A 21,114-nucleotide genomic window follows, 5' to 3' on the forward strand; every position below is an offset into this window, starting at 1 on the left:
TATACTATATGAAGTTGCAGTTTCCAAGATCTTATTAATTTCTTCTACAAATCAAGTAAATTGTGGCATGGTTGTATTGCACTGGGTCTTCTACCAAACCTGTGCAATTCTTCACGGGACTCTATTGATCAGTTGATCACATACAGTGAAAGTACAGTAGCTAATACATTTGAAAATGTTCTCTCCCCCTGCGTTTTCAGCAGACTAACTAGGCGAATAGTTGTGATAAGCAAGGACACAGTTTCCAAAATTTTAAAATTCATGCCCCCTCGGGGTCATGGACTCTGAAGTTAAAACTGGGCTTTATTGAACATAATTGTGAGGACCATAGATGCTTCTTCAAATGAAATGCATTCATCTTTGAAAATTTCTGCTTCTGCTTAGAAGTCAGAATACGTGTTGTAGTGGCAAAAATCCCTCTATTTTTTTTCTTTAGATTTTATCAAATTTTATACCAGTGTGCTATGCAGGGATACTTGAGAAAATTTATTTTCGTTTGTCATTACCTTCAATTACTTATCAAAATTTTGTACTTGAAAGGTAACGATTCAAAGATTTTTTTCATTCAATCACATTAGTTACAGTGATTAATTACTATTGGCATGTAACTTCTCTCAAAGTCAAAGTTCATTAAAACACTATTAATTTTTTTAAACAAAAATTTTCCAGATTTTGGAAAATCATTCGCCTGCAGGATGCAAATGACATTACACAAGTTTGCATATTTGCATGATTTAATACAAGTATTCCTAACAATTTTAACAGTTCATCCATACAGATATATATTCAATACTAATAATACAAAACACAGATTCCTGGTCAGTTCTCATAATCTGAAATATCCAACACATTTTCCATTTCACTATCTGCCACTATAGCAATGTCATTGACCACCCCTCATCCCCCCTTTCCCTGTCAGCCATCATCATCTGAAATCTCCACCACACTTCCCGTTACACTACCTGTAACACTACCCGACACACTGGCATTGTCATTCACCACACTCCCCCCTCCCACTGACTCTTCTTCACCTTCTTCTTCATCGTCTTCTTCATCTTCCTCATCTGCCACAAAATCTTCATCCTTTTCATTGTCCCCATCATTGCCATCATCATCATCTTCCTCTATTTCTTCTTCTACGTCTTCGGCTGCAAGTGCTTCCATCTCTTTTTCTTTCTTCTTCTTTTCGTTTGCCTGTTTCTTGTTTTTCTGTTCATTTCTGTATGCTGAAATAAAGTGAAGTATAAAGGTGAATTACTGGAAAATTAAGAGTTGTAAAGTAGATACATATAAACTCAAGATGCATAAAAGATGACATTCAAGAGAATGATATATATCATCTAAGAGCCTTAGTTTTGTCCTAATGAAACTGTGCAAATATATATTCCCTGTCAGGCAAATAAAATCATACACAATTAGGAAAGATCTTCAAATAAAAATTTAAAAAACAGAAAAAAAAAATAGATTACAAATTCCTGTGGGTTTAGTTTTCTTGAAATTCAATTTGTTAAAGTTTTTGACATCTTGAAAGTAACTTTTCTGTATGAGAGTATGTACAGGTTCATGTACCTTTTATGGAACAAAAATCTAAACTAAAGTATGGTAATTCAGTAAATGCATAAAACTATGACACAGACTGTGGCTGTGCTAAATGTATATAAATTGTACATGTATTCCTCCAAAAAGTTTACATTCAAGAGAAAATTAAATACTGTCCTTAACCTTACCTTCCAGACACTTCTTCAGAGGCCCCTCAAACTGGTCAAACTCCATTTCCTCCATTGCACTAATGACATCATTGGCATTGATGGTCTTCCTCTTGGCTTTCAGAGCGAAATTGTTGGAACAAGAGGTAGCGTACAGAACAAACACACTGGCAGCTTTAGATATAGCTAGCCTCGCTTCCTTTGAAACATTTACCCCTTCTGGAATCTGTAGGGGAAAAATATGGGCTAAAGAATCCTACCTTCTTCTTCAAAATTAATACATTTATTTACAGATAGCTTAAATCAAGTATATGTTTTTTCCCTTACTGCATCTTTGATGATTCTGGTAACAACAGCATTTGGCAGATTCAAGTCTTCAGGCCTCTCTGCCATATTTTAACAAATTGAGCACCACAAAATGTTAGACGGTGTGATGAATTCTGAAAGAAAAAATAATATGATTCAATTGATATTTTTGTAGCAAGTCACAAGGACAATATTGAATTTTTGATACTGCAGATCTGACCAAAAACATATGTGACATCTCATCAGGGAGAGAGTTATTTAGCATTATAGTAAGCAAGACAATATTTTCATGAATACTATTTATAACTCTCTGTACCTAACTCTATATTAATACATACACAAATGAATTTTTGGGGAGAAGAGGGTGTGGAGTAAATAAGTGAAAATAAATTCTTATTAAAATAAATAATATAAAAAGATGTATGGAAGGTTTGCATGCACACACAGAGCACTGTAAATAGAGTAACAATAAGAGAGCTTTAAAGTGGCAACTAACTTCAAGAAAGGTTACTCTATAAATGGAAATGTTTGTAGACACCCATAAAAAAGTTATTGTCCTTGATTTACAAAATTGCCATTCTCAAGAAAAGATTCTTTTCATTTTTGAAATATTCAATAGGAAATGAACTTAAATATTTCAGTACAACTGATAAATTTCAATATTATCATTATTCAGCTGTCTTCTATGGCTAGTTTTAAATACATGTAATAAATTAACTAAATCCTAAACCTTTTAATGTAACATATAAGCTACATAATATGTAGATCTGCTGAATTTATCATTGCATAGTACATGCATAATTAGAATATAAACATTAGCACTAAAATTTATACCTTTGGCATGTACCACTTTTAATTTTTGTTTTCAAAATGGAATTGTAAAATAACAAAGTAAATGCTAATAAACATTCTGTTCAATAAAAAGAAGCCCCTGAACGGTCACCTGAGTGGAATACAACACTGTCACCAATCTTTACAAGTATTTAAACTAAAACAAATTAAATATAAACTGATAGATGAAGCTATTTTGCCCAAAATCAAAAGGAATTTGATGATCATTGATCAGCCAGCAAAATAATTGGTTTAGTTCTCAGTAACAAATTTACAGTCTTAATATATCTACAGGTCATAAACCATCTCTGTACTAAGTATGAGCTTCCAATGATTCTATATTATAAAGTAAAAGTTTGAACTTTTCTGCCAATGCATGACCTTGAACTTCCCATAATTACCTTAGGTTAAGGTGATGAATTAACATTGTGTCAAAAATAGCTCCACTACCAATAGCAACAAAAAATTTTGACATCAAAGTTACAGCTCATATTGCTTGAACTTCGTTCTTCTACGATTAGGTATAGAATAGAACCATTTCAAAGAAATTGAAGCAGATTATTCATGACCTTGACTGGTTGGAGGTTTTAATGAATATGCCAGAGCTACATGTATGAGAAATTACATGTAACAACCTGATTTTTGGTTGGATTTAAACCTTTTAAAGGTAAGAAATGAAAGCTTTGTAGTGATAGGGAGTGAAAGAGTGAAAAGGATTCCCAAAAGGAAAGCTGAAGCCTGCAGGGAATTCAGCTCAACCCATTTGATCATCACAAGCAGTCAAAGTAAGATCATTTTTAAAAAATTATTTGGTTGCCCTCTCCTGACCGACTGACTAAAAATGGCTCAACTCAGAACTTTTTTTTCATATTCCAGGATAGTGAGGATACAATTTTTTTTTTCTTTTATTCTTCTTATCCCTTCAACAAATATGTTGAAATTTTCTGGAAAAAAGATTTTTCCACCTACCTACCAACCCATTCATTTCACCCTGAGTCGGGAGAGAGCAAAAAAAAGTATTCTGGCAAGTTAGAATAATCTAACATATTGTCTCGGGACAAGACCTCACCGTAGGATAAATATCATTTTAACAAATGAACATTCAATCTATATTCTGGCCACTGAGCACAGGCACTTGTTTCGTATATATGGGGCACCCCCACTTATTTTTACCACAGTTAACTCAATTTCAGGCACCTCAGCTTAAAGCTCGTATTTTTTTGATATTTCAATCATAAATCTACTTTCAAATGACACCGTTTGCTTTGAGAGACTTTTTTCTTGTCAATTAAATCGTTTCAGAAGTCTCTGATTGAGCCTATTTATTGTAAACCACTCAATTACTCTCGATACAAAATAAGACATAGGACAAGATACAATATCAATTTCCGGTTTGAGTTAAAGACGTAGAATAAAACAGAGACTTCCAAATATCTATTCTGAGGTCTCTGGTTTTATCCTGAAATTGAGTTAGGTACCTTGTGGTAGAAATAGGTAGGGTGCACTGTATACTATACGAAACAAGTGCCTGTGCCAATGAGTCAGTGACTGACAACTGCAATTCTGACTGCTGCATTCATCCCTTCCAAATACACCAACCCAGGCTCTTCTCTGGCAGATCTTTGCCTGTCATTTCCTGGGCGTGGCACGGCAACAAATGTAACAGGAAAAGAGAAAAATGCGAAGGACCGTGATACGAAATTAGACCTGAAATCCCCCATTCAGGTGTTCACTTAAAACATCAGGCCATCGGTGATCAAACCCGTTTGATCGCTATACAAATGCAATGTATTTTGAGAAAGCGTTATATCTCAATACAAACATCAGAGAAAGGTCTTTAGATTTTTTTAAAACAAATTCATGCATCAAAGTAATGATAATCATCATGCATGACTAAACTAAAACTATCTACTTTAATATCGCAGTTACTGTGTTAATAAACATTATCCATGCATATTGTAACATCAGAACGATGTAGGCTACTGTGAATTTACTTACCTGTAAATGAATATAAATATATTTACTTGTGATCAAAAAATATTCATTTAGCGATAATCTTGTCTCTTTGTCAGTTTGATTTCCCGCATTTTCTCGATTAACCGGAAATACACACCTTTTGTCAAGTTGTACTATACCATATTCCATTCAGGGCAATAAATTTGGTAAAAATATTTTTGGATTTATTTTGATTATAAATAATGCAAATTTATTATTAAACAAAATTGCTAATAAACGTTTGTTTGTATCATCTGTCCTTAAGAAAGCATAAAACATTTTGAAGATTGCAGGTGCTTGTGTAAGGGAACTCCCACTACCCCCCACCCTCACCCCAGGTCAAAACAAAGATATTTTTATTTGCTAATTGTCTTTTTTTTCATTATTACGAAAACCTATTGGGATCAATTTATGGGGACAAAAATTTAAAAGACATTATAACACCTTTCGAAAAGGTGTAATAACGCGAAAAAAGCGTATATCTTTCTAAAAGCGAGTAATTACGCCTTTTGGAAAGGCAAAATAACACCTTTAGGGGAGGGAAATGTGTAATGATGCCTTTCGAAAAAAAATTATACTTGCCTTTTAAAAAGACGTTATATCAGTCTTTTGAAAAGGCGTAAATACGCCTTTTTTCGCGTTAAACGCCTTTTCGATAGGCGTTAATACGCCTTTTAATTTTTCCTCCATAGATTGATCCTAATAGGCTTTCGTACATTTTATTCACTTTTATTTTTGAAATTGTAATTTGGAATATATGTTAATATTAAATATGTATGTAATGAAAGAAAACAGACTAATGAAAAAAAAATCTTTGGACACAAAGGTGTATGGGGCGGGGGTCTGTCCACAAGCACCTGTGTTTTGACTCAAATTAAAAATAAAGAAAATTTTTCAAGTGTTACACATATCTTTGATTTTTTTTTTTTTTTACAACATTCGCTTTTGGAAATGATATTCAGCTCTACATTACGTGTGTTTGTACATGTACGTGTTTCGTGGTTCTCTTTGCTGTTTCTTGTTGCTTATTAAAAATCGAATTTTAGGGTGAGAAAAATAAGCGTTTTGATTGAACAATAAAGAATTAAAGCTACATGACGTCTTTTCTTTTTGTGTAAATGGAAAGGCCTTACTTAAGAAAATAAAACCCCTCAATATCCGTGTATCAAGAGATTGTGTACATTGTATTTGATGCGATAAAAAGGTTCATCGTTCGGAGTGTGCTGCGGTTAACCGATCGGCAAGTTTGAACTCGGTCGTCATCCCTATAAAAATCTTCTTCTCAAGATTTATTATTGGGCAAAAAAATTCAAAATTTAAAGAGAATACTTTTTTTACATAGTGTGAATTTAAATTTATTCAAATCATGACTCCTGGAGCCAGGGTTGGACAACAGTATTGGATGATCTCAGTTTCACATAGGAATATATTCAGAATATAGGGGAAGAGTAGTAATGTCATGAAAGTCAAAAAGGTATGAAAGCACTCAAAAATAGTATGTATAGGTAGAGTAGGTTTAAGTTTGTTCATATCACGACCCAAGCAGGTAGGATGATACCACAAGGGGGGGGGGGGGGGCTCATAGGAATGTACAGGAACACACATGATAAACTGAACATAGGAGTAAGGGTGGTGTGAAGGGAAAAAGGAGGTGGGAAAATTATTAGGTCCCGGAGAAAAGGGAGATTGGTGAGAAAGGAAGTGGGATATAGAAAGCAAATTTAAAAGAACTGATTGATAAAGAAAGTTGAAGGGACGGAGGAGAGAGACAACTTAAAAAACACACAAAAAACGCAAGACGTTTGCTCTAAAACAAGGACAATCTAGAAAACGTAACGCTAGCTCTAACCCATCTTCGCTAGCCAAGGGTGACGATCCGCTCCTCTCCTCTTTCGGATCGTCACCCTTGGCTATAGCGAAGATGGCCCTAACCCCTTCCAGAGACGTAATGTAATAGATACGTCTCTGCCCCTTCTGCCTAATCCTAACTCTAGGCTACCTCTAACCCTAACTATAGCGTAAAGTATACAATCGTATAGTACAGTACCGACCAGACCCAACCTGACACAAAGCAGTTCCAGAGCAGTCCCGGGTACTGCTTTCTGGGACTGCTGGAGCATGTATACATGTATATGTATAGGGGTACATATCGTAATATGTGTGGAAATTATAAATACACTGTATTGTCTGGTTACACCAGTTCTAAGTCTTTTGAATCCACAATATTTCTTTTCTAGATCTTTTCTGTCAAATTCATTTATATATATTGAATATAGACACAGTACATCCCCCATCATTCCCTTCAATATGCCCCTTTCTTTTCGTTGCTACTTTTCTGAGCTGGACCTCCCCCCTCCTCTGAAAAAAAGAATAATAAACTGGATAAGTGTCTTATATAATTCACAGTGCAATATGATATAAATTACTCAGAGATTATGAATGAATAAAATTAATCAAAAACGTGATATCGGATTCTCACAAATTCAACACGTTGAACTTTTGCTACATTGGCAATTATTTAGTTTTCCAAGAGGTGCCAGACGTAAAATAATACTCATGTCTATTATGAAACACATTAAACCTATATAACATCACAATTACCAAGAAAATCTGATCGTAATTAGATTAAGGGTAGGGAAATTATTTGGCGGGGGAAAATGTAGACTGTTAATTTGCAAATTCTTGCACTGCTTATTTGAAAAATTTCGGCGGACTTGTCTTCGTGTAACGATTAAACTTAGTGTTAGTCTACAGTCGTGGTATACACCTCAAGAGAAAAATAGAAACTCTAAAAAAAAATTAACAGACTAACCAAGTACAGGCATACTACTTTGAGGGAAACAACATCCCTTTATGTCACAGTGCATATGTATATTGATTACGTGTTTAAAACTTATTGTTGAAAGTTTATTTACACATCGAATAATCAATTATACGTAGCTTTTTTTCCCAATAACCAGTCTTACAGTCTAATTACTGAGTGAAAATAATTAACTGAGAGACTCATACGTTATTACTTTTTGATACCATTATATTTTCCAAAGGATTGTATCTCTTACTTGGTAAGTACAATATTTCAATTAACTTAACAAAATTACTGAGTATGTCCACTTCATTCGTGGGCTATTCATGATTTCCACAATGTTTGATTTAAAAAGACAAGAGCAGTCCTAGTATATTCATGAGTTCGAACATTTCTGAATAATTACATTATAAGAACTTTGGAAACAACTTTGATGCCTCTGTGAAAGATTTAAGAGGTCCAGAGAAAAGGAAGTATAAATATGATTCATATGGTATATAAGGCAATAAACTAAAGAATATTCATAAGCCAATGCGCCATGTATTGGAGAAGATACAAGATATTGATACCACTGGGACGTTCGCAACCAAGATGGATTGAGGAACTCGATGTATTGCCCCACTAAGCTAGATGAAAGTTTACGTCTCCCTTGCTAATATCGCTTACTTCCACCCCCGCGATCTGCTATCGGAATCCGATGGTTCCCGCTCTAAGGGAGCTAGGCATCTTTGAGGTACAATTGTTTTCAGCCATACACTATACCGTCATCTGACGCCGTTAACTGATAATATCCTTATTAGGGTATGTAATCTGTTTGGGTTAATGATCGCCAAAGACAAAAGAGCGCCGGAATAAAATACGGCTCAATCTTTTAAAGGGTTAAACGCATGCATGGACGATCAGAATTCATTGTAAAATAATAATATGTTCTAGAGTCGATAAAACCTGGACCGGCTAACTTACTAAAGATATTAGGAATCTATATATTTCTCCCAAGTGTATACTTTGATTTTGCGGTCAATCGACCGTTAATTGGAGTTCATGCAGACCATTGTTTAAAACACTTTCCGAAGTGGGTACGAATGGTCTATATCAAAATTGTTCTCGATGTCTGAGAAAAAGATTGCATGCAATTCTTAGTTAGGGAAGTCGTTACATATAACTGGATTTTATACAAGCCGGTGAAAGAACTGAGATATCATTGAGGGATTAGCTGGAGTGAGTGCCCTGTATTGATTGAGTTCATAAGATCAGGCCATGTGTAATGCGTTTCCGTATATTGGTCTCCTTTAGTATCATTGGACATATCTTTCAAAAATGGTAAGACATAAACTATCTTTTCAATATCTTTCTAAAACCCAATCCGCACGAGATAAATGACATTTTCTCCCATAAAATACCAGCATGTTTCACTTCAATTATCTTATTAAGTACATGCATTATTGATATACATCTATTGAATTCCAAGATTTAAGAGATATGGACAACAAGCTAATTCTAGATTGGAGACGTACATCTAGCTAGAGGGGCTTAACAATGTCTTCTTTACAGCGAAGGGCAAAGACAAGCATTCCAGCTAGACGAAATCGGCCCCCAGACCCACCCAGACGACAGAAATCGGCAATGACGTCATGGATGGATGACGACAATTTGAGTCTGAGTTTTAATTCTAATGCTGCGCAGACGACTCGGTCCAAGGACCATGATGGACCTACCCTGGACCAAGTTCTCAAAACCGTTTTGGTGAGTACAAATTACTCTGACATGGTCGCGATTTTGAAGTTTTAAGTGTTAAAAAACAAACATGTTTGAATGTATCTGTGTTTATATTAATATTGAAAGTGGCTTGTATTATCCTCACATAATTAAACGGGTACCAGTGTAATAGGTGACGAACAAAGTCATAAAGATAGTGAAATAATACCGTTTATGATGCGTGTACAAATGATAGAAGCAAAAAGGTTTCTTAGAAAACCAAAGATTTTTCTTTCAACATTTAGACTTTATCGACTAATTCTACAATTTTAAGCCCATATCTAAGCTTGCGATTTATCTAGATACATATATAGCCAAAAAAATGTAAAGTGAAAGCTGTTTTAATTGTATACTATATAGCTTTCAATATTACATGCAATTCTATGAAAAAAATGCATTGCTAATAAGAATATTGTATTTTCTCTAAAATATGTAATTGTATACATGTATATAAATTTGAAGCATGCCATTTATATTTAATTTTTTAATGATTTTTAGTTGTTACAGACACGTCTAGATGTCTCTTGATTGCAGTTATTGACTTGGTCCGCATCCTAATTAATGTTCTTGTCAAACATGCTGTTAGAGTCGTTTTCTGTAAAGTTTTAGGTTACACAAAAACGGAGATCGATAGTTAAAAATCAACCAAAAAGAAAACGCCAATCTTTAAATAGCAATTAAGGGACATCTTTCAATTATAATAGTCATGCGAGGGATACTGTTGAGATTGAAAATCCATGTTCACTTCTAATTTTTCGATCGTACATTGCATGTCTCGTTAAATTTCGGGTTTTTTGCAGACACAACAACGTCAGGACATCTTGAATAAGAGACAAGAAGTCTTCGGCACTGCTAGATATGTTGCAGAGCGCATGCTCCTTCTGACGAACAGTCTACATTCTCTGTTCCGGCGCTATATCCGGACCACGAAGAGCGGGAAAGTGGACATTTTGGACTTCCGGGCTATTGATCCTTGTGTGTTTCAGTGCTGTGTGGCATTGAAACGCCCTGTGAGACCGCAAACTTTTATGGTATACTGAGTATTATGTTCACCAGCTTTCATTAAATCATTTAACTCAGAAATAAAAAAGAAATTTTATCTTAAAGTACGAAACATCTCCATATTAAAAAAGTATTTACACATCTTGGATTTTCATTTGTCAAAAAAAAATCCTATGGGCATATGATTTATCAATCGTTTCCAACATGAAATGAATGTCATGCAACAGTTCTCTAGTTTAGCAGTATATATGCACATTTTTTTCAGTTTCGCCACAAGAGACCACGCGAATATCCAAGCCATAGAATGTTACTTTGTATAAATGACACAATTCCAAAAGTGGAGCGGATCCAGGTTCAGCACGAATGGGGGCATTGTGTTGATAGACATGGTGTTATAAGACCAGACTTTGTTCTTCGATGGTTTAATAAAGGTACCATACGAAAAATATTTCTTATATACATTAAAAAAACCTCTGCACATGATTATAAAACGTTGTATTGACGAAGTTCATATTTCCTCAATGTGATAATTATTTCGTCTCAACACGTATACAGTAAAACATATTGCACCAAAATACTAGTAGTGCTTAGTATCCTGAATTGAAAAATATAACCGTAATTTATCAACTGCTCATATCTGAAAATTACCGTTATTCCAAAGTTATAAATTAAAAAACAATATATCCGACAAGCATTATTTTGATACATACTTGTTTCAGGTCTTGAAATGGCACGGGAGGCTGTTATGAGTGAAATCGTTTACATGTTCGATCAACCTGGCCCTGTAACCTTTGACCTTTGTTCTTATACATCTCCAAAGGATGGCACACTGTGGTTGGAAGTTGCGGAACTCTTTGACGCAACACCCACAAAGGAATTCAGAATCAATTTCATCCCATGCGTACCTCTTCAAGAAATCCCTAAACAGTTATCGCTACCTATCCCGATTCCTAATCGCAGACCTTACGGTGAGACGAATTCTGAAATGCGTTGCACCATTAATAAGGCTATAGATAGAGGAGTTGAACTTTTTCTGCTAGAAGCAAGGATGTTCAAATGGGATCTAAAAACGAAATTCGATCCCAGTATTGCTGTTTCGTGGCAGGTTGGATCGGGACCATTAGAAGATCGTGCTTATAAAATTATTTCAGGAATGAACACAGGAGCGCATTTCGACAATATAATTCTCATCATAGGCAAAATGAAACGAGAAAACCAGGAGGCATTTATATCTATATCGTACCGAATGATAATTCACGCCATTTTACATGTTCACAGACGTTGCATGGGCTACATTCACAAATGTGAGGAATGGTTGCTTGCCGTCTTAGAGTTTCTCTTGTCAGAACTTCGGAATAGATCTGCGCCGTCTTTCTTTCTGAACAAACTTGACCTTCTACACGACCATGATCGAAAGACGTTAGAAAAAACCGAGAAGGCCCTGAGGATCATTATACGTGACCTAAGGTCAAACCCCGAGGCTCTGTACAGGATCGTAAAGTACGAGGAACCTAAATCCGAGGACGAAGAAGAGGAAGAAGACGAGGTAAGCGAGGCTGAAGACGACGAAGAAGATGACAACGAAGAGGACGACGACGAATTTCCCGAATCGTCAGACGGAAAGAGGTCTTTCGAGGAAGACTGTCAGTTTGAAAGTGATACGTATATTACTGACGTAAATCGAGCAGACGACTCGTTGGAATCGGAATCAGACGACAGAAGCTGGATTCCAAACGACAGCCATGATGACAGTAACTTAGTAACGAGCGATACTCTGTCTAAAGAGGGAGAAATAGCGGTTGCGTATGAAGACAGCGATACATCAGAGCCCTATAATGACGAGGACGTGTCTAAAAGAAGAGGATAGGCGAAATGGTCAAATAATGAACTGGATACTTCTAGGCAACTGCTTATAATTACACGTGTACCGTAAATAAGAGTGGAACATCAATTTTTTACTTGATTATAAAATTGATATAGGCAAAATTTCTTTGAATTAAAATATTTTTTTAGATCTATAGACAGACAATGGACTATATGCTTCTAGACATCTATTTGCACAATACTATAGTATTCCATCAATGTTTGAAATTAAAAGTTGCATAAATTGTTTTAATGATAACTTGATTTTCTAGATCACTTTGATACTAAGAGAAGTTAATAAAAAGGGAAAGCTGAATACAAAAGAAATCTATACTACTTTTGTCCATATAACGAGACCGACAGTGGTCACAGTTTTGCCATTTTTTAAAGTAGAATAAAATCAATTGGTAAACGTTCCAAGAAAACGCCCGAGAAGCTCATGGATGGTAACATTTCCCCTTCCCTTTCCGATGAATACATTGCAAAGAGTACATTTTTTTAAAATTATATTTCGTGTGTTAACATTTGAACATTTAAAGTTGTTTTTTTAACAAAAAAAACCAAATTTGGCACAAATATTATGTAAACCAACTGTGAATTTCAGATACCTGGGGCCTGAGGGGTGGGGCCAAAACCACTAAAATTAAAATCAAAAATATTTTCTGGACATCAAGCAGTCAAATTTTGCATGTGTTCAGCAGGTCCTTTACCAAATATATTCATGGCCCTTCATGTGGGATTATAGTGAAAATGCATTATTTCTTTGAAAATTCTCTGCTAGGTATTAAATAAACCAACTAAGTACGGTATATGTGAAAAATTGCATTTCGTGGTGGACATCAATTCGTACATCTTTTATACCTTGAATGAAAACAACGAAAATTAAACCCTAACGAAAATTAGTGATTTTACAGCATGTAATGTATACACAGTTGGTGTGTGTACATATAGTGCATAGTTATGATGAGCTACATTTTTTGATCTGTTTTCAAGCTTTGATTATATAGCCTATAAACATGATAAAACCCTGGGAGTGCATAGTTATGATGACATGAGTGCCTCCCAAAAAACATCAGAGGTGGGGTCAGGCGCCATGGAGGGATGAACATTCCTTGCCGACCGGTCACACCAACCTTGTGATATTTGTTATGACTGAGAAAATAACCCCGCAGACAATACGGTATGAAAATACCCCGCTAACAATTAGACTGAAAAACGTCAGTCAGCATTTGACTTAATGATAGGTTGTATATACTGACACGATTATTGTATCGAACAATAAACTTGCAAAATGACGACTTTATTTATGAACAAGGGCCCTAATTGTGAATTTTGAATTTCCTTGTTTCATCAAAATGAATTTTTGTGAAAAGCTTGCTATAAAACATTTTTTATTTTTTGAATTGTTCAAACGCAGAACATACATGCTATTGCGCATCGATTCAGCCGAGAGGCATATAAACCCTAAATGCAAGTGATAAAGGTATATTGCTACAAAAGTAAGGAGTTGACAATTGAAAAGTTAAAGTATAATCAGGTAAGCATTCTGATATGTCTCATAAATGCGGGAGAACTAAGAGCTAATCATCAAAATTGTTTAACCTAACCTGAAACTAAATCATAAACAGAAAAAAAACATGCCAATTTCAGTTTAAGCTTTGGATTTGAACTTATGCTGAATTTATTACCAAATTCCAGTATTGTACTCCGATTGGTTAACAGCAAAGGTCATTTAAGTTCATTTGTAATCTCACTAGATGAAACAATAGTTAATCAGTCAAACACAGTCTATTCAATCAAGGATTTATATTTAGCTTAGTGATCAGAAAGACTTGACTTGGGAAGAAATTAGTCTTCTACATTTACATACAGTTACATAAGTTATACAATTCTCTTCAACGATCTGGATCTTCAACGGGGAGGTCAACATTATCGCTACATTGCCAAAAAATTCAACCCATTACCGATTTATATTTTTAGTTCAGAAAGACTTTTTTGTCTTCTACATTTACATACAGTTACATAAGTTATAAAATTCTCTTCAACGATCTGGATCCCAACGGGGAGGTCAACATTACCGCTACATTGCCAAAAATTTCAACTCATTACCGCTACATTTTTTCAGATTTTCGACCGATCATTACCGCTACATTTTTCTGGCCAAAAACAACTCATTACCGCTACATATTGAATCAGCCCAAAACAACTCATTACCGCTACATATCGATTTAGCCAGGTATGGTTCAGTGTATGAGTTCTTTAATCAACAGAATTCATGATCACTCAATATCTAATCAGAATGAATATATTTATATAAATATGTTTGCAGTCAAAATTTAATTATTTAGCGTCATCTAAACATTATGGTCACAACTGAGAAGTTTGTTACAACTCGAGGGAATGCTGGCTTACTTATCGATGGTTATAAATTTAGAAAACAACAATATGTCAAGCAAATGGCTTTCAAGGTTTTAGCGATAGTGTAAAAAACATTTGACAAAACATTGAATTTTATGTATGAACAGTGCTTGATTTTAATTATTTTGTGTTCTATGAAATAAAATTGATTTTAATAAAAATAAAAAATATCCTGCTCAAAGTCCTACTTTCACCTCCCCGTGGTGAGCAGGGGAAACGTGCATTTATAGGTTGTACTGTACACGCATATGTGGCTGGCTAACGAAAGAGCAATGTAGCGGTAATGTATACTTTTTTATGTAGCGGAAATGTAAGGTTTTTTGTAGCGGTAATGACTATGTAGCGGTAATGAAAATTTTGAAATGTAGCGGTAATGATACGCACCCCTTCAACTTTTATTGATGTCTATGATTAGTTATACTGAATCAAGATGTTAGTTACACTGAATACTTACTGAGATATTTACTAAGATAGTAAGCATCCAATTTCAATTTGATTGTCCAGTGTTCATGCCTCTGCCTTACAGTACTTCCAGTACTTCCATTTTGTGGCATAATACAGTAAAACTTGTCTTATCTGACATGCAAAGGGACATAAATTTTGCATCAGAATAGACAGAGTATTGGACTTCACGGTATTTTATACAAAATAGAAAAACGGTAAAAAAGAATTTAAATATGGGTAAGAGTTCACAGTGACATGGATTGCATAGGTGTCAGATTAGAAAGTTTTCAATGTAGATGAAAATAAGGAAGACAAAAAAATATTTTATTTAAGTTTATTTGCCCTTTTGAAGCATTTTAGTCACATGTAGATCAACCTTTTCTAATTCCTCCCCAATGCTGCCCAAGAAAATGGAGAAGTATTCCACAGCAGAGGTGTTCAGAAAGGCACAGGACACCTGGAGATTTTTTCTGGATAAGCTGGAAAAAGAAAACAGAAAAAAAACTCTTATTCAACCTTACAAACTGATATTCAACTGAAATTATTTTTTGCACATTTGTTAAGAATGAAAACTTGAAAGGGATACATATGATGCTTGATTCTGTATCATATACATCCATGTACATATAAACTAAACAGTTCCATATTGTTTTGTATTTACATGTACATGTATCAAGCATAGTATGTTACCAGCTTTCAGTTGAATAACCTTACATTTTGAGAAGCAGCAATCCAACCAATGACCATTCAGCTGGTTTGAACAAGATATTTTTACTGGTCAACCTACAAAAAATTAAACTATACAAATTACATTTACAGAATACCAAGGACTGACTGCTGTAACTGATAACAGAGATTTACTCAGTTTCTGGAGAAAAACCTACTGAATTTTTTTTTATCACTAATCCAGTAAATGAACATATAAGTCAGTTTGATCAGTTTTGATGTACCCTTATTGACCCGTCAAATTACTCCTACTCATTTTATTTCAGTACTCAGTTTAAGTTTTGGTATGCAGTAAAATTTAGATTGAAGTTTTCTAGGTCTCTGATTTTTACTATGATTATCAATGTGTAATATGATTTCAAAAAAAAAATTAAATAACCTTGAAAGATGTGGGATGAAGTAAATCAAACAAAACATTTTAATGATGTCTTATACATGTAGCAATGAATGAAGAAAACACAATTACAAACCTGAATGTTGTAACAAGCTGCTTTAGTTCTGTAAATACATCCTGAATGCTGAGCTTCAATGGTGGAAGGAGATCTGGTATACTAAAATGATTAATGTTTTAAACTATTTTACTTCAAAATAATCAGCACTGGAAAATTAGCTTGATCAGCATAATCAGCATTGAAAAATAAGCTTTATCATTTTACATACATTTTGATTCGACCCAGAAATCACATTTATAAATGATCTTCACAAAAAGAAAATATTCATAAATATTACTTGTGCAGTTTGACAAGACATATTTACTGTCTTTTAGTTACAATATAAGTCCAAATATATTAAATATATTAAACATGGTAATTTTAAACTACAGTCAAACCTAATTATCTTGAACTCAATAGGATGTAGAAAAAACTTTGTATTCCCAGCATTCAAAATATCGAGAGTAAAATAGATATAAAAAAAAAATAAGTATATCAGACTTCATTATCACTTTGACAAATCCATAATATTTGAGATATCAGTCTTTGAGATACCAAAGTTTATCTGTATGTTTGTGATCAGAGATACTCACACTTTGTTAAGTTGATCCATCACAATTCTCTGTCTTATCAGCAGCTGGTTGTGAGAATCCACAGAAGGCAGGTACACGGGGGCCTGACTCTTTACCTCCTTAAACAGTCAAAGGTCAAATATTTATATAAACAGCTGACATTTTAATTTATATGTTCTTTTTTAAGCCCTATTTAAAAAGTATAATGTGAATGAAGTACAACCAAAGTCATTTTTTTAAAAATACATACAAGATCTAAAGTTGCAGTTCCAAAAAAAAAAATCAGTATTATTACAATAGTACAATACTGATGAAAACTGAATCTGACCACTTCTTTTCTCAAAGTTTGTAGGTACATGTACATATATTTGTATTTTTCACTTTAAATCCATTTACTTACCTTCTCGGTGACAGCTTTCCCACCAGCAAAGAAGCTGTTGACCCTTTGTGAGAAGTCTTCAGTTTCCTTCTTCAGTGATTTGTAATCTGGTGCTAACGACCGAACAGGGAGCTTATCCTCCAAACTCTCTTGCTCACCTGTAAAGGCAAACAAGGTCCAGTTTCAAAACATATAATTGTATAGATGACATAGTGGAAAAAATCATATTATAAAACTTATTGATGATGGGACTTAACCAGTTTACCAATGCATTAAATCATTTAACAAAATAAAGCAGAGTCTTTAGCAAAAAAACTGCAATGGTCAATCTGCACACTTCTGGTTCATATTCAATATGTCATTGAATATTTTAATTTTCTTTGATAAAATGGGAAGAAAAAGTGTGTTTTAGAATATAACAAAAAACTCTCTTAATTAATTTATGTCACATCACAGAAATATGCAAGGTATACCTATAAGGCCATCAAGTGCAGCTTCCTGTTGATCCACCCTTCTACAGAGGTCTTTTATTTTAGCCTCCATCTCTGTAGTTACTCCAGCTTGTCTCTCAAACTCCTGATCCTGACAATCCAGAAACCTCAGTGTCTCCAGAGTGATCCATTCCTTCATTAACTCACACACCATGCTTAAGTAGGATATTTCAGAAGGGTTGTTTTCTTTCCTTTTTGTCTTTACACAAACATTTTCTGAATCTTGAGAAATCGCTCCACTGGGGACTTTTTCACTAATGGCTGTATCACATGACTGGACAATGGTTTTTCGATTTTTAACATCACTTTGAGAGTCTTTTTCAGAGTCATCGCATGAATCATCACTGTCATCATTGTCTTCTTCACATGGTTTGGCTACAGAGACATCTGCATGTTCAGCTGCTGATACCTTTTCACTGTTAGTTGTAGATGGTAACTGTGCTTTCTCATCTTGTACCAGTTTTCCTAACAAATGTTTCCTCCTGTCTAGAAGAGCCATTAGTCTATTAATCTTTTCACTTTGTTCATTTTCAGAAGCAGTAGATAATACATCAGAAGAGGACCCTTTCTGTTTTTCAGTTCTATTTTCTTGATGACCAGAATTTTCCTCATGTTTATCTTTGTCTTCCTTTGCTTCAACTTTACATACAGGATTTTTCTTGTCACTCTGATTTTCATCATTTACATTGAGTTTTTCAACACCTGCCACAACATCATGCACAGTTTTATCTTGCTCCTCTGCCATACTTCTCTCCCTTGCTGCCTTTTGCTGTAGCTTTTTCTCTTCATCTCTAAATCTTTTCGCCTCTCTGTACAGCTCTGTATGTGTGTTTATCACTTCTTTTCCAACAGAACCTCTGTAGAAAGAATAAATTAAACTACCTATTCATGCATTTTAAAAAATATCTAAAAGAAAATCTTACAGAAGAATACCAAAGAGAGTTTAAAAACTGATTTGATTCTTTCTAATGGACAAATCTCTGGTTTGAATTGAAAAGGTTTAACTTATAAGCAAGTTCAAAATTCTTAACTGATACCTATGCTTCATGTACCGGTACTTGTGAAAAAAAAAAATTGTCAATTCTAACTTATCAGAAAATGACTAGGTATATTTGGTTTTCGTTTTTGAAAAAAGAAAATGTGCATAAAAAGAAAAACATTGAAATACATTCCTTTAAAGAATAACTAGTAAATTCTTTCATGAACACAAAAATTCTCTCTCAAGGCAAATGCATTTTTCCTGTATCTACCTGTTCAGTTCCTTTGGAAGTAATTCTATTAGCTTGGGTTTTTCTTCTTTTCTACTCCATAGAGGAGAAGTAGCAATTTGTTTCTGGAAGAATACTGATGCCTTGTAGCATTCATTGCTGCAAAAGTTCTGTAATATTCAAAACATTACATTTACATAAATATAGATAGAGTTAAATTTGGTACGTACTTTTTCCAACAGGTATATTTTTTATACAACTGGATAATGAATGCATTAATGCACAGTGAACTGCATGAAATAATAAATAGATAATTTAGAAATACACGATATGTCTTGTGTATTATGTCCTGGTATACTGTTTTTATACGTACCAAGCTATGGTATTAAATAAACAAAATTTATTTCTGAATTAGAATTGAGAAATCTGAAGGCATTTTTCATTTCCTAGATTTTAACCTAAGCATTTACAACTATCTCCTGACCTTCCTGTCTGTGATGTCGTAAACTTTGTTAGTTTTTGTTGAGATGTGATACTTCTGACTCAACACCTGAAAAGAAATCAAATACAAAAATGAAATTTAAAATTAAATTTTGGGGGAAAATCCATTTCTTTGAGAGGATTAGCTTTTAAAAAAATCTTCAGTTAAAAAACGAGAAAGCTATCTTAAAATTTAGGAGAGAAATGTCTGAAAAGAGACTAGGTCACATAGATGTTTAAATTATTTCTGGAAAACTTTACTTTTGTAATCCTGTTATCACAGATTGGATATCCACACAGACGAGAGATTGATCTTTCTTCTGTTATGTCCTGGTAGTGGTCAGGTGTAATGTATAGTCCCTAGGGAAAGAAAATCAACAAAAAGTTCATTCAACATACAATGTGTAACAATAAAATGAAAAAATTAATATGCTTTGAAATAGTTTATCTATTTGCTGTTTTGCCATAAAGACTTTAGTGCGGATTTAAAAATTGAGTATATATACATGGTCACAGGCACCTGAATTTTTATCAATCAGTTGCTCAAATAGTCAAACATTGAAAAATTCTACCATCATGATCTTTATATATTAATACATTGAAAAATTATACTACTCTCTATATAAATTAATGAATTTATAGCGAGCACAGCGAGCTCAACAAAAGACTAACGTGTAAGAACAGAGGAACTTTGGAATGAAATCTGTACATACATCAGGCAAATTTCTCTGTGAAACATTCCCAGAATTCCTTTACTACCCAATGTCCATTGCACAAATAAATAAATAATAACTTAAAGCATAAAAGTCTTTCAATTTGTAGAAATCTTTCAAAGAAGCACAAAATAGCTTTGCAATGTTTTTTGACCAAAATTTCACTAAGTCTATAGTTTCAACCAGATGCCTGGCTGTCTCCGTAAGCTCTGACGAGCCCCGTGACGTCGTGTGTTACAGATATTCGAGATGTCTCATGCGGCTTGATGTTTGATGTTGGAAGTGGCTGATCAATTTTTCAAGTGTTTTTGATGGTATAACTGTGCTCGCCCCAATAGTCACACCGTAAAACATATTATATAGAGAGGATAAAATTTTTCAATGTTTGGCTTACTGAGAAACTGACTGATAAAAATTGAGGTGCTTGTGACATGATCATGATGATTAAAAAATAGATATAAACACAAAGCTTCACATACTGCTTCTGTCAACACATTCTCTGATATTCCAGGTTCTATAAGTTGTTCAACAATACGGTGTGCCTTTTCTTCACAGGCTACTTGATAACGTATTTTTGCTTCTAGAGATTTTTTGTCCATAATGAAACACAGGGAGGTAAAAAAAAGTTAACGTTACACCTCAGCTGTTCTAAGCAGAATAACTATATTGGACCGAGTCACTCATTTTCAAAGGTAAATATTAACTAAGGCTGTTTAAAATTAAAACTACGTTTAACGTCACCCGCGCGCGTAGGTTTATGAGAAATTCGTCTTTGAAAAAAACAAACACCGTTCCGGTTCTACAATTAGCGACTGAATTCTGCTTCCCGTAGTGACAGAAAATGTGCTTTGATAGCCGCAGTAAAGGCAGTTGGCCACTTGGTGTCTTATTAAAGAAAGTCTGAGTTAGCGACCATAAATGTAAGTAAAGAATAGATGGTTTTATGATTGAAGTTAATGACAAAGTCTAGTTTGTTGATTTTTTTTGTCAG

General features: G+C 34.2%; 3 protein-coding genes across 3 annotated transcripts; 1 reads left to right on the top strand and 2 right to left on the bottom strand.

Moving 5' to 3' along the window:
- Positions 1-707: 707 nt before the first annotated feature.
- On the bottom strand, positions 708-4,946 carry LOC134254563 (DNA polymerase epsilon subunit 3-like). The gene is made up of 4 exons (XM_062737091.1): positions 4,842-4,946; positions 2,034-2,146; positions 1,728-1,932; positions 708-1,226 (listed from the first exon to the last, which is right to left on the bottom strand). The coding sequence occupies exons 2-4, from the start codon at positions 2,097-2,099 to the stop codon at positions 916-918; spliced, it is 582 nt and encodes a 193-aa protein (XP_062593075.1). The 5' UTR covers positions 2,100-2,146; positions 4,842-4,946; the 3' UTR covers positions 708-915.
- Positions 4,947-8,048: 3,102 nt separating this feature from the next.
- Positions 8,049-12,494, top strand: LOC134254598 (uncharacterized). The gene is made up of 5 exons (XM_062737127.1): positions 8,049-8,961; positions 9,193-9,384; positions 10,197-10,427; positions 10,664-10,829; positions 11,118-12,494. Exons 1-5 carry the CDS (start codon positions 8,959-8,961, stop codon positions 12,263-12,265), a joined length of 1,740 nt encoding a protein of 579 aa, XP_062593111.1. The 5' UTR covers positions 8,049-8,958; the 3' UTR covers positions 12,266-12,494.
- A 2,957-nt stretch (positions 12,495-15,451) lies between these two features.
- LOC134254568 (putative RNA polymerase II subunit B1 CTD phosphatase RPAP2) lies at positions 15,452-20,824 on the bottom strand. Its single transcript, XM_062737096.1, has 10 exons — positions 20,603-20,824; positions 19,672-19,770; positions 19,415-19,480; positions 18,973-19,100; positions 17,705-18,579; positions 17,253-17,389; positions 16,874-16,971; positions 16,320-16,400; positions 15,838-15,906; positions 15,452-15,602 (listed from the first exon to the last, which is right to left on the bottom strand). The coding sequence occupies exons 1-10, from the start codon at positions 20,720-20,722 to the stop codon at positions 15,458-15,460; spliced, it is 1,818 nt and encodes a 605-aa protein (XP_062593080.1). The 5' UTR covers positions 20,723-20,824; the 3' UTR covers positions 15,452-15,457.
- Positions 20,825-21,114: the final 290 nt, after the last annotated feature.

The sequence above is a fragment of the Saccostrea cucullata genome, unplaced genomic scaffold (genome assembly GCF_032062105.1).
Source record: "Saccostrea cucullata isolate Sc308-1 unplaced genomic scaffold, CSIRO_AGI_Scuc_v1 ctg354, whole genome shotgun sequence".
NCBI lineage: Eukaryota > Metazoa > Mollusca > Bivalvia > Ostreida > Ostreidae > Saccostrea > Saccostrea cuccullata.

Bases quoted from the DNA above. Each gene is read 5' to 3' on its own strand.
- LOC134254568 (XM_062737096.1), bottom strand. From the start codon at position 20,722: ATGGACAAAAAATCTCTAGAAGCAAAAATACGTTATCAAGTAGCCTGT. The intron at 16,972-17,252 runs GTAAGTAAATGG...TGACTGTTTAAG, and splicing joins GGAAAGCTGTCACCGAGAAG to GAGGTAAAGAGTCAGGCCCC. The intron at 15,603-15,837 runs GTAAGGTTATTC...TTCTTTTTCCAG, and splicing joins GGATTGCTGCTTCTCAAAAT to CTTATCCAGAAAAAATCTCC.
- LOC134254598 (XM_062737127.1), top strand. The intron at 10,428-10,663 runs GTATACTGAGTA...CATTTTTTTCAG, and splicing joins TGAGACCGCAAACTTTTATG to TTTCGCCACAAGAGACCACG. The intron at 10,830-11,117 runs GTACCATACGAA...TACTTGTTTCAG, and splicing joins TCTTCGATGGTTTAATAAAG to GTCTTGAAATGGCACGGGAG.
- LOC134254563 (XM_062737091.1), bottom strand. From the start codon at position 2,099: ATGGCAGAGAGGCCTGAAGACTTGAATCTGCCAAATGCTGTTGTTACC. The intron at 1,933-2,033 runs GTAAGGGAAAAA...TTTCCCCTACAG, and splicing joins CCAGAATCATCAAAGATGCA to ATTCCAGAAGGGGTAAATGT. The intron at 1,227-1,727 runs GTAAGGTTAAGG...ACTTTATTTCAG, and splicing joins TCTGAAGAAGTGTCTGGAAG to CATACAGAAATGAACAGAAA.